The sequence below is a fragment of the Trachurus japonicus genome, chromosome 22, assembly GCF_045865225.1.
Source record: "Trachurus japonicus isolate A0001 chromosome 22, Traja_1.0".
In the NCBI taxonomy this organism is placed as follows: domain Eukaryota; kingdom Metazoa; phylum Chordata; class Actinopteri; order Carangiformes; family Carangidae; genus Trachurus; species Trachurus japonicus.
The window spans coordinates 26995929-27009695 of record NC_140928.1 but is presented as its reverse complement, the minus strand read 5'-3'; the positions used below and the strand labels follow the sequence as shown (position 1 = coordinate 27009695).

Sequence of the window (13767 nt, the reverse complement as noted above, 5' to 3'; positions counted from 1 at the left end):
ACACAGCAGCCACTAAAAGCCTCGAACAGAAGAAAGGTCAGCTGATGGTGCAGCTCAGGATTTTTATGTGTGAATTTCAGAAAAGGCAACGTGTGCTTATAAAACTGCATGGCTCCGAGATGGTGAGATTGGTTGGTCTGTCTGCCTTGTCTATCTGTGCAAGACCTTCGTCCAAAGCACAAAATCTGATCAATTACTGGAGAGACTTCCATGAAATTTACTACTAATAATAATTATGGTCCCCAGATCCAGACATTACACAATGTTGTCACTGACCTTTCTTGACCTTTTGCTGAAGACCAAAAAGATTCCAACAACTTGAACAACTGATAGCTGCATTTTGATAAATCTGGCATTGGACATAATGATCACTAGAGAATAAATCATACAGCTCTTAATTATTTCAATGTGTCTGTTAATAGACAGAGTATCGTTACATATTCACCTCACTTCTTCTGCCAAAAAGACAAATTTGTCCATTTTTATTGAGTCGCTTTTTTCTCTCTGGCTACTATCAGACTGAAATTGCTATTTATGAAATTTACTGACCATCTCTTTTATCACTACCCCATGAATTAGTATATCTGCATGCATGTCTTCTACTCACCACACTCTATGCAATTACTACCATGGACATTTAAATCACCTCAGCCGCTGCTCTTTGTGCTGCACTTTGGAACAGACCTCTGATATGATGGTGACATTTTGGTGCGCTGCCCACAAGACGAACCCATCACCATGGAAAATACCCATTTAGTCCCCAGTCAGAGACAATATGGTGGTTTTCCAGTGTCTCTGGGCCTCTGGCAAGTTTACATTGAAACGTGGAGGATAATTAGTGGTGTAGTGGACAGTAATCATAATGTAGTCATGATACCTTCAGCACAGATACAGCTCCCATGCTGGCACTTCGCTGCCATACTCTCAGCAGAGGATAAAGATAAAAGATTTTTTTTAAATACATTTAAATCCTGTTTGTCCAAAGTCTTCCCTCTTGTTTCCCTCCACTAATACCCAGACATGACTGGTAGGACTTGTGGTGAGGATGATGGTGGGAACTGGATACCTTGCGGATAGAAACCAGAGCAGGTTACAGTACACCGTGATAAAATTCCCGAATCCACACGCCAAGTTTCCCTTTGCCTCCTCCTCCTTCTTCACTTTTCCACTCCTCTGCTCCCTCGCACTTCTTCTGCCTCTCCCTCTCCTCTGCTTTCATTTCCCTCTACTTTCCTTGATATTTGATCCAGCAGAGACGCTCAGGTTTCAGTTTTTACAGCTTAGCCAGCCCAGTGCTGTATACATTCCTTTCTCCCCTGTTTCCTAACCCACTCTCCAGCTTCTCCATACCCGCTCCTCCTTCTCCTTGATTACTCACCAGGGCTTATTTTACCATGGCACACATTAAGCAGCCAGATGAAGGAAACACTGTCAGACTGTTGGTTTTTCAGAGGAGTATGATCCCTCACAAGGGCACATTGTGGGTCTGTGTTGGTATTTTTTCCTCTGGCTTTGGTCTGAAATACTGAGGCTGGGAGAATCTGAAGAGGAAGAGGGCAACAAACTGAGTCTTTTTCTTCTGAACAGTTGTAAAAGAGGAATCTGAACATTTTCTACAGAAAATCAATACATTAAAATTCACTGCTCAGGAGAGGCCATCATACAACCAGTGGCATAGTGTTAACTACCTGCAACTCTGCAGGTTGTAATCCATGCCTCCAGATTTACATTTGCCTTTGCATCTAATTGCAATTAACATAATGTTACATTATACTGAATGCATCAATTAGCAAACCATATTTCTCTTGTTTCATCAATGTCGCTGTCAGACTATAGACATGATCTATTTTCTGGGTTAGACTTTTCCAGGTGTAACATGTGGATCAGTGTTTTTTCTTGGTTAACTATGTGGACAGCACCTTGAGTGGGTGAATATGTGTGCGACTTGCAACAGAAGATGAGATTCAAGGTTGTGTAGTGGTCTAAAAATCAAACTTGTTTAGCCTTGGAAAGTGTTTTGACACCATAACCACATCTGCTGCTTCGTTCACTAACTTTCCCTGGTATTGACGGAGATACTGGAGTTGTCAAGGGAGGGTGTTGATTTTCCTACGCAGCATCAATACAACACCAGATCTGCTGTGGATTTCTTCTAACATTTTGTATTGACACATTTGTAAAAGAAAAAAAAAAAATTATTTTCCACTGACACTTTCATTTGTTCAGGTGTGGCTTCCCCTTGACTGATTGCAGTTTGAGATATTAAACTCTGGTTATAAAATGCAACTGATGACAAATGAAGCTGCTTCCATCAAATGACATGTTTAAGTGACACGTCGGCTCTTCAAAACATATTATAAGCAATGTCAATTCACTGAATCCTGAATGATGACCAGCCAGTGTCACAAAATCTATCATCTAACACCAAACATACAGATCTGCAAATAAAACATCATCTCTGACTGACGACTGACATCATGTAATTACACGGTCAATGTGATAAATTACAAGAGAAGACGACATCTCCTTTTTCTTTTCTTTTCTTTTTTTTTTTTTACAACGTGAGTTCAAATAGATTTATAGAGGTTTTTGCCAGATATTTCCTTTCTGCAGCAATTGTAAAAATGACTCAATTAAATCTCAACTTGTGCTTAAATATCTCAAGGCGACACTTCACTGTCCCTTATGGATGCTCATAAAGATTTATACCATCTTTAATGCTCCGCTGAGACTCCCTCTTCGACTCCCATGATAGGAAATAGGAAAAAAAAAATTCTCCATGGAGAGACCCTGCCTGACACCCCCCACCACCACCACCACCACCACCACCACCTCCTCCTGCATCCCTCCCCTCTGCCATCAGGACCAGGCATGATGAGAAGGACGGGTGGACTGTGTTCACTCACAAACTGAACAGCATACCAAATAATTCAGATTTCATCAAATAAAAATTCCAGTTTAACAAGCAGTTAAAATTCCATCATCACAGTGAATGGACTCACCTCTCTCTGAGACCTCCACTTCATTTTTTAACAAACAAGAACATCTCTGAGAATTCAATCTGAAAGGGTTTGCATTTGTTCATGAGAAAAAAAGATCTTATATTCAGCAGATTGCTTTGTTAATTAATAGGATACATTATCATGTAATATTATTCTAGCTAACTGCCTGCTTCTGATTGGTCTATGATAATAATAAATGCTGCTTTGGCAGAAAAGCTCCCCAACGAACCATCACAATGGTCATCAATAAAATTCACAATTATTTTCCTTTTTCTTTTTACAGTAACACAGAATAAGCAGTGGCAAATTGTGCTTTGGAGAGGTCTAAACAAAAAAAAACCAGCCTTTATGCCAGGGTTGTTTCAGGACTCGCTCAGAGCCAGCACCATCGCTTTTCCCTCTGACAGCCTAAAATCACAATTTCCAGAATTATTCTCGCTGTGATCACCTGCATATCCATCCACAGCGGCATCAACACTGCGTGCTGATGTGTCTCCAGCCAAATGTGTACAAACAATGAAGAGAGGAAGACAAAGCGGACACACAGCCTGCCTCACACTCACACACACTCTCACACACAAATGCCAAGAACACTTTCTTTCTCCACAATGAACCGCACGGAGCACGGGGCTCAAATATCACTATGTGCACCGAGCGAGAGAAAAAAAAACCACCAATAGAAACAACGTGTGGCTGGATGTCGGGGTAGAACCGTGCAGGCTGAACACGGGAGACAATGTGCTCTTGTCGAATGCGTAAAGCTCACATACGCACATCTGGATCACACGCCTCTGGGCAGCTGGGCAACACACACACACACACACACACACATACCGCACACATACACATAAACACAAACACACACCCCGACTCAGGGGCAAACCCACACAGTCGCATTGGACCCGTAAACGCATCGTGGATATGCGAGTGTCTCCCCCCTCCATTGATTTATAGTACTTATGGACACTGGCTGCCGTCCGTCGCGCCGTAGTGTTATAGTATTAATAGTAGCCTAATAGTAGAAGCACTGTTGACGCCTTCACTGACGCACTGGATTTTCCATTAACTGTGAGTAAGCCATGAAAGGCAGGGCACACAAAAGCGAAATGATGACATGAAGCGACAGGAAGGAAGGCGCGCTGTGTTCTGTACTGATCCAAAACTTAAAGACTAGAGGAACAGTAGCGGTGGATGGGTGCCGCATCCATTGTGCAAGGCGGCGTATGCGCTGCTGAGGCTGCCATTCATTTGGAAAGGACAATAGAACTTGGGTAAATAAATAAATAAAAAACCATAAATCAAAGTTTGACCATCATGCAGCTACTTGCACTTGAGTGTAATGTAAATATTTCCCAGAGAACGCCTGGTTAGTGCTTCAACAACACATGCATGCCCCCCTCACAACCACTCTGTTTCCACGCGTAATCACATGCAGCTGGGCACAGACCCCCGTTTACCTTCATCTCTTCATTTATTTCCCTTTTCACCGGGTGAGCTGGTTTTCGGCTTCTTTTATTTTCCGGAGGTCTGCCCTCTTTTTCCATCTCTGCCATGTTTTCTCTGTGATACTTCTGTCAATATTTGCGGTGAGGAGGGGAGAGAGGAGATGGGGTGGTGGGGGGTGAGAAAGAGAGAGAGAGAGAGGCAGCGGCAGCTGTTTACAGTCGCCAGACGGCGGATGTCTTGCAGCTTTTCAGCGGCCCGTGTGACGCTGGTGATGCCGCCGAGGGCTCGCGGTGCCCGGCTAAGTTCGCCATCTTCTGCCCGTATCCTCCACGGTCCGTGCGCCAGTGGTGAGCCGCCTCTGTGAGTCAAAGGAGAGGTTGAGTGAGGGGAAAAAAACGAGACAGGGGGAGGGGCGTCCGCTGAAACATTATATGACGCGTTGGTGATCAGAGGTAGGCTATTTCTTCTCGCTTTCCCATGGAGAGCAATCAGAGCAGTCACATCCACTTAGCGCGGCTCCCTGCACGGTGACACAGTCTGAGCAGCAAACAGGTGCCCACACACTCCTCCAGTCCCACATTGTTCTTCACATGAGTGGCGCAACCTACTGTTGGCCATAATGAGATTGAGTTACAGACTCCACTGCTTCAGTCTTTAACAGCACAAACGCACAACACTCAGGTGTGTAGGAGCCCGAGCAGGGCAGCGTGTGGAGGGAGACGGTTCTAGTTTCCAGCCGCTGAGAGGAGTGCTTTGCTCATGGGCACTGGGGTAAGAATGTGGCTGTTACATGGATTTAATTGCTTGTGAAAACTATTCACGTCATACGGAAAAAGCCAGAGGAACAGGTGTATAATCATGAATGAGAAAATCAAGGTGTGTGTGTGTTCTGTGAGAAGAGAAGTGCCTGCATCCTTCATTATAATGAGGAGAAGGGTGCAACACACTCTCAAGGCCAAAGGAGATTGTTTAGTTGTGTTGATTTTGTAATGACTGAACCATTATGTTAAAAAATTAAGCATCCATTGGACCTGTAGAGTGTTGTCTCTTCTCCCTCGGGCTGTTCCATCAGGGAACAATGTGCATGAAATAAACCAACAGAAGCTCTAGTTTTATTCTGCCTCTGCTCACATCCAGTGAGGATAACATTTACCCCAGGTTTAACACATGTTAGAGAGGAGATGCCATATCTAAACCCCCCAGTCAAAAAAAATATTTCTTTGCACATTAGTGGGCTCATATGCATAATGAAGATCTCATTTTAAATCAAAGGTTAAAGGACTGGACTCATTGCATAATGATCCACTCAAAAACATTTACTCTTAGTCGGCTAAATCATAGAAGATCCACACCCAGTAATGTTTCACATGGAAAACATCTGCATGCAAAAACCATATAACAATATTCAGATGGTCACATACACCTACTGTGCCGATATAGATCTAATAACATACATATTATGGGGATGTAATGTAGTGTACAACTGTCCTCACATGCTGTTGCTCAGATTATGTTTATTAAAATTACATGTTGATGCTGTGACAGCATGTTTTATGATAGCCTACTGGATTTCCTCAGGTAGGGCCTCTTCCTTGATGCAAAACAGCGCTGTTACTGGCATATGAAATAGATTCAGGGCCCTTTAATAAATGATTTTTGCTTTGGGCATGAATCTGTGTGTTTCGACTGTGTGCTACATGCTGCCCTCTGACTTTAACTGGAATTACAATGAGCCGACAGGTGGAAAGCTGCTGAGAGGGTCGGGTGAGGCTGCTCGTGGCATAGTGACACCCATTTGAGCCAGAAAATCAGCAGGAACAGGAGCTGTGAACCGTGATGCAGGGTCAGGGCGTGATGAGTTGAGTGTTACAGTGCTGCTCTAGCCTTGCAAACCGGCTGCACACCTGCATCAAAAAGATTCCCTCTTTATGTTTCCCCAGCTACAGCACTTTGCCGTAGTGTAACGTAACTGTAAAAGGTATAATTATATACTGTGCAGTAACATATAGCCGCTAATCTAAAAGCTATGAGAAGCTGTGAAGAAATGATTTTTAATTTGTTAATTGAGTTCCATTTGATTAATCTTATGGCCTTCAGCTATTTTAATTGGGACAATAAGATGTTGATCAAAATCAATCTACAGTTTTTGTGTAGCATATCAATTTACAGCAGGGTAATGTATGTGTTTTTTTCAGCAAAAGGGACTGCAGCTCTGTGCTGTAACTGTCCTTGACAGACTTTCTCTCTGGTCCAATAATAAGCAGATGGGGAAGGATTCAATGGAGGCATTGTTAAAACTAACACTGGGGCATTTCCCTCTCACAATCTTATATAGTCAGAAGGATTGTGTTTCACAAACTGAAATATGAGGATGAGCATCATAAACAGTATTCTCAGTATAGTCTTAGAAAACAGGACATTTAGACCTATGGTTTTTGTTATACGACATCTTCTATACAAACACATAATGAGTTAGGACAGAAGGAGAGACAGGTTTTATCCAAAAGCATTTCCATGTTTAACTATGTCAGTGAGCATGTTCAGTAATCCGACCAAATATGAAACATGCAGCTGTCACTATTATTTCCAAAAAGGCTTGGCTATTTCATAGCACTAGTGATCTTGCATAATGATGTAGCCTAATGGTACGTGATTTTTTTCTAATCAAATCAAACACTACTAACACATCAAAATCAAGTTCTAGATCAATGCTGCCCTCATTCACTGTATTATAAAAGACAGCATATGGGTCCTCCTATGAATGGCATTTGTTCACTGTCATAAAGTCCTATTTTGATGATGATTAATTGATATTTTGTCTATTTGTTTAGTTAGCCTACTTATGCCAAAAAACGTGTTCAGTTTATTGAAAATTTGTGCCATCCACATCACACATCACTGTACAGCACTGCAATGTTACAATACAACATAATTTTATTTTAAGCCACAACAACCCATAGGAATAGGTGGTCAACATTATTTTTGTTTTCACATGAGTAGGCCTATATTTTGTGATTTAAACCAATTAAAACTTCACCAGAGTGTTTACACGCTTAGCATATGATCAGTAGTAATTTACCTATAATAAGTGACCTGTCAGAAATAGCCTACGCATGTTCATAATGTTGTCCATCAACAAAGAATTGGCTGTGAAATAAATAAATAAATAAAATAATAAATAAATAAATAAATAAATAAATAAATATGTAGGCCTAGGCTACTTGGCCTCACATCTTCAGAGACTTATAAAATACAGTAGTCTGACAGCTTTATTCCCTCAATAACACTGTGCCAAAGGTGTAAACCAAATGTAAAGATTTGAATGAGTTAATTAAAGTTGTGCTTTTTAAATCTTACACCTGCTGAATGGAGCTCTGGAGAGAAAACACACAGTTTGACCGGAAGTCTCTCCAGAGACGGGGCGTATCGGAATTTGGCAGCCGCCGTCGTTACGTTTTACGACGTAACGTATTACGTAAACAAAGATGGCGGCGCGCATGTTTAGGTCGTGTGTTGTGAAACACAGTTAGTTATTCACTGAATGACATTATGGTAGGTTTATAAGGATAGTAAATACGTTTTATATATATACAGTGCAGGCGCGGAATGGTTTGATAACATGTCGCGACATTAACGATTTGATTTAGTGACATAGTTTATCATGGTAGCGAGTAGGTGAGCGGCAACAACCTCAACTGTCTCCGAGTAGAAGAAACATAACAGAGAAGAGAAGATGCTCCAGACGTGGTCGCGGCTGTGGTGCAGGGCTCTGTCCAGCCGGGGACGGAGGCCGCTGAGTCTCTTCTCCAGCTCGGGACCCTCCAACTGGACTAAAGTGGTGTCTGACGCCGAGAAGATCGTCGGCTACCCGACCTCCTTCATGAGCCTCCGCTGCCTCCTCAGCGACGAGCTCAGTAACGTGGCCATGCACGTCAGGAAGCTGGTGGGGACTCAGCACCCGCTGCTCAGCACAGCGAGGTAACAGCTGCACACTGCTGTCACGTCTCCACACTGAACCACACTCCCTTCAGATATCTGGCTAAATAACACGGCCATGTCTGTCAGCAAGTCTTCAGCCATCGATACTGAACTTTGCAACCACAGTTCATCTTTCCATCTCAATTACTTTCAATCGGGATGAATTTAATCCAGTAAAACTATGTAAATCAAATTACAGCCTTTCTCCCTTTCTAAGTCCAGAGGAAGATGCTGACTCTCGTTTATGCCTCATGCATCTCAGTAGGCTACTTACCCTACTATATAGGCTACTTAATGCTTACTATTGAACCCCAGCAGGTCATTGGCAGCACTCATTTCATTGATTGTTGATATTTTCAATATTTACCCACACACAAACACACTGACCCAGGCAGCAGGAGCATTCATTGTATCCTCTTTCATCACACCGTAGGCATGTGGTTGTGCTGTTGTCTGTAATCAATAGGAGATTTTTGTCAGTCATTGGCATTTCTTTCAAAGCCTATCAGAATGCAGTATTGTGTGCATTGCTTATATCATAACCAGCTGTAGGATATGTTCAGGACATTCTCACCTCAGCAAGCTTGGTTTTTACATAACCCAGCTCTTAGACAGCATACATAAAGTTGTAGAGTGGAACAGTGCTTCCCAAAGTCTGGTTCAGGGACCCCAAAGGATCCTTGAGGGGCTTCTGTGGGTCCCTAACAAAAAGGCCCAAAAAATTCCACAAGTAACACAGTGGCAGAGTGTGTAATTATCTTGGTCATTATTAATGTCACTTTTTTTTGATGAAACATCTCAAATATTATCAAATGGGAGAGTGTGGTGTAATTTGTATCAGTTTAGGGCCCAAACTATGAGAACCACTGGTGTTGGGCCAGTGGTGAAGGACTAACTTAATATGATGTTCTTGGCTCAGTGTTTAGTATTTAGTGTTTTTTCCTTCAAAGAGCACATGTAAAAGGCAAGAAAGACAGAAAGTAAAGTTAGCAGTTGTTTTGATTGTTAACTACGGTTAGATGCACTGGATGTGTGCTTCTTTACATTCATAGATGTAGTGATGTGCCAAATCACTACACTGTGTCTGTCTGACACATTTGGCATTTGGCTGTTATGAAGGAAGAAGTTTGAACTATAAAAAAAACATGAGAAGATGGCTTTGGCAAAGGAATCGGCGTTGGCATCAACTTTGAAAGAATTAAACTTGTCATTTTCTTTAAAAGTTGAGCAAGAAACTGCACTGAAGTCATTCATTTCGAAGAAGGATGTATTTGGTGTTTTGCCGACAGGATATGGGAAAAGTTGAATCTACCAGCTTGCTCCGCTCTGACTACGTCATCCTGCTCTTTGCTCTGATTGGTCGTAGCGCTACCCTATTGGTGCAGAGGCAGTTTGAAAGACAGCCTTCATCCCGCCCCCTGGATTGAGCCGAGGTCTACCAGTTGTTGCCAGACTAGACATTGTAATGATATAGTCTGTCTTGTCAGGCTAGTTCATGTGGATAATATGATTCTGTTTTGCTTTTTCAGTGACAGATTTTTTTTAAATGTAACCAATGATGCATGACTTGTATTGGTTCATATACTGGTACAACCGCTTGTGTAAATAATATAGCTTTAATACCTCCAGCCATTCTCAGTTTGTTTGATTCTTGAAGTAAATATTGTGATTGAATGAATATTGCATATTGATCCACCTTGCAGACTATAGGGCAAAGGATGATGTCATTATCTTGATCAGATGACTTTGTTTTGAAACCATGCCATGCCAGATGCTGTAAGCCGGTGCAGCTGTTATGCAACAGCAAAACCATGATTATGTATTGATGAGTGAAAACATGCAGGTCCCGTCTCCCAAATATTATCCCACATCTTTGATGAAGGAGTTTGTCTGATTTATTAAAAGAAAATCAGGAACTTGAAGAACCAAGCGGCGAGAACGAGAAGAGAGAGTCCTCAAACTCGATCCCGCCACGCAGACGGTCGCGTTGGAAACAGGAGCCCAAGGGTGTAATAACCTATACACCTAAATCTGATATGACAATCCATTTGGGTGTTGTAGCAGGGGGCGGGGGCGACGAGGGGTGGGGGTGGGGGTGAGAGGGGGGGTAAGCAGACCTCTTGACAGTCTGACTCCTCACTGTCAGCTTGGGTTGGCTGGTTCGTATTTCCCTCTGTGTCTCTGCCTTAGACACACGGCAGATAAAAATATCCACAACAGCAGACAGGCAGACCCTCGTGGAGTTGGGTTTCGGTTTTTCCTTTCCTTTCATTCTCAAAAACTGCAGCTCAGCTAACTTTGCCCCAAAGTGTGGAGTTACAGCGAGGGGACTGCGGCCCAGGAGGAGAGAAACTTTACTTGCTTTAAGGACAGTCCTTGAGAGGTGGACTCGGACTAGAATTCACTTCTACTGCTGCTTTCTGTGGTCTCACCTGTGGTGAAGCCCCTTTGATCAGTGTGCTGATGCTCAGTGCTTTAGCAGCCAGGGTACGTCTTTATAGTGCAGAATAAAAGAGGTGATGAGACTGAATTAATTCTCAAGATGTATTTGCTGCAACAATCACACGTTTGCAACACTGAGGCGAAACAGTTTTTCCAATGTGCAGCCTTGACATCTTCACAAAAACACTGTCTTCTTTGTTCACTATTGATTCACAGCCCATGAAAACTTGAGTTCAAAGCTGGAGTTGCTTCCTTAACATTAAATCTTGATGATTAAAAAAGTTGTGCAGGAGAAAAAAAGCACATCTTTAGTTATAGTTAGTGTATATAAAGAGTTTTCAACTACAGCCCATGTCTGCTGATGAAGAGTGAGGTCTGGAAACACAAAGAGAAAACTGATTTTGATTTGAATGTTGTAATTGGTCTTTTAAAAAAAAAATCTTTATGAAGAATGATTTGCAACAACTGGATATCAGCTTGAAAAAGGGTAGAATGACATAACACAACTTAACAATCTCAGTACATGACAAAATAAGTGAAGAGACAGAAGTTGAAAATGAAGATATGTGAAGTATATGAAACAGTTTTGTCCTTAAAGGTCAGTGTGTAATAATTGGCGAGGGTTATTCTGAAATCTGAAAATACTACCCATGAATATATTTGTATGAATGTATAATTGCTATAAAGTCAAATTTGTTTGGTTTTCGTAGCCTTATAATGATTCTTTTATAGCAAGGGTCTTGCTTTAGTGAGTGTTGCCATCTTGTGCCGCCATGTTTGTACGGCAGCCTGAATGGAAAATCCAGCCAACCAGAGAGCACGCTTCACGCTTCACGAGTTTTGCGTTCATAAATAAACCAACGAAGAAGAAGGAGTAGGAAACAGCAGACATAATCGTGAAATGTTTTTTTCACTCCATGCTCCTGAAATACTCCCAGTCCGCCCAGTCGTGGTAAAGAAGCTTTTTTTTCTTGTCCTCGGAGGCCACCGTCCCTTTGCCGACAGGAGGGGTGAGTGCGAGTCATAGACTGTAAAAAGAATGGATGTAGCGTCCGTGACGTCACCCATTGGTTTTGGGGAGTCGTTTTTGTGACTCCAACATGGCGGCCTGAACAGCGCCATGTTGGATTGGCCGGCCGAGAACCCGCCCACTGGCCTCGAAGCAGCTGTCCACGGAGCTGCTCGGACCTGTCACTCAACGTTTCCGCGCCCTGATTGGCCAAAGTTTTAACCTAATAACAGTAAAACTGTAGAGTTAAAAAAAAATTCACCCCCCTCAGAGTGTGTGCGGGGGTAGAAACTATCGATTGAGACCAGAAAACGTTCTGACACCAGGCTTTTAACATGTTTACTGAGGATGTAAAGTCGGCGATTTTAACATGGGGGTCTATGGGGAATGCTCCCTTCTGGCACCAGCCCCCAGAGGAATCCGAGGAGATTGCAGTTTTTTGAACGCGGAAGTGAGCTTCACTTCTCAGACCGACAACTGCCCCCTTGGTGCGAGCGAGCAAGTTAGCGCTGCTGTTTCCCCCCCGTTTTATACACTGGACATTTAAGCTTCCTAAGACTCGAAGATGATAGAAAATTTGTTTAAAATATTTCTCAGGATATCACTGCAAAGAAAGATTTTATCTATGACATTTTAGTTATTTGATTTAAAGTAGAGTCTTCAGGATTTTCCTAAAAAAACAAATTTATAGACTTGTACAAAAGAAATCCTGCTAATGAGCACCTGATGATTACTGTAGGTGTAGTCGAGATGTTTCTGGGCGGAGTTGATGTGTTTTCCTCAGCCGATGACAGAGAGCAGGTGAAGTTGGAAGCATGGTGTGATGTGACCCTCTGATATCAGGTGCTAGCCGCCACCTGGGCCCACAGCGGTAGCTTGTTTGTGCCAAGGGTGCTATAGCCCTGTGGTGGCGGCCTAGGGTGCGACGGCCCTCCTACTCATTGCAGCATAGCCCTTGAGGCTCCCGTTGCTGGCGACGGCCGGGTAAAGCCCCAAGGCTCGCACTGTATTTCCTATTCTTCGCTGGTCAGTGTGTGTCCACCATTTCTCTTGCCTTCCATGTGAACTGCAGTAGAACATGTCAGGGGCAGGGGGCGTGGCAGTTGAGCCCGAGAGGAGGGGCCCAGTTTGAATGTTGTGTTAACAAACTGCAATGAACACACCTACAGACTCTACCTTTAAAGGTGCATTGTGTAGGAAATGAATTACTCCCATCTAGCGTTGCAGTTGTATATCGCAAGCAACTCACTCGTATTTTTCATGCTGCATTCACGTGAAATTGGGCAGACGGCAGACAGATGACAGCCGCTGCAGTAACAGCATAAACAAGCCTCTATGTAAACAAGTGGTCCACGTGACAATATGTTGTCATGGCGATGTCGTATTGTCACGCTGCCACTGAGCGTAAAAACATGGCGACATGACATGGCAGCCAGCACTGAGCTTACCCGCTCCATGTAGATATGAATGATATGAACGGCAAATTCAGAGCTGAAAGGAACACTTTCGATTTTCGTGAATAGATAACAGGAGAAGTTACACAATGTCCCTTTAAGCTGTAGTGTCTGTCATAGAAATCAGAGATAGGACCTGTCAGTCCATCTGTTCATGAATAAAAACAGTGAGGCAAAAAAGTAGTGTTGCATGATACAGTAAAATCATATTGTGATGGAATTTTATACTTTTACACTTTATATTTTATATTTTTATATTTATTTTTATATTCTATATCTATCTGTGCCTTTTTAATGTATGATTGGTGCTGTGCTGCTTGCTGGAACCTCAATTTCCCTGAGGGTAACCTCCTAAGGGATTAATAAAGTACTATCTATCTATCTATCTATCTATCTATCTATCTATCTATCTATCTATCTATCTATCTATCTATCT

At 42.6% G+C, this 13767-nt stretch overlaps 2 protein-coding genes across 5 annotated transcripts in view; one reads left to right on the top strand and one right to left on the bottom strand.

Moving 5' to 3' along the window:
- Positions 1-4616, bottom strand: part of sobpa (sine oculis binding protein homolog (Drosophila) a) — a 39811-nt gene extending 35195 nt beyond the window's left edge. For all 3 annotated transcript variants that reach the window (XM_085767384.1, XM_085767385.1, XM_085767386.1), the window contains exon 1: positions 4460-4616. In XM_085767384.1, the coding sequence (XP_085623510.1) occupies positions 4460-4555 (96 nt within the window). In that variant the 5' untranslated portion in view covers positions 4556-4616. The remainder of the gene's footprint in view (positions 1-4459) is intronic.
- A 3314-nt stretch (positions 4617-7930) lies between these two features.
- Positions 7931-13767, top strand: part of pdss2 (prenyl (decaprenyl) diphosphate synthase, subunit 2) — a 30830-nt gene continuing 24993 nt past the window's right edge. For both annotated transcript variants that reach the window (XM_085767314.1, XM_085767315.1), the window contains exon 1: positions 7931-8426. In XM_085767314.1, the coding sequence (XP_085623440.1) occupies positions 8182-8426 (245 nt within the window). In that variant the 5' untranslated portion in view covers positions 7931-8181. The remainder of the gene's footprint in view (positions 8427-13767) is intronic.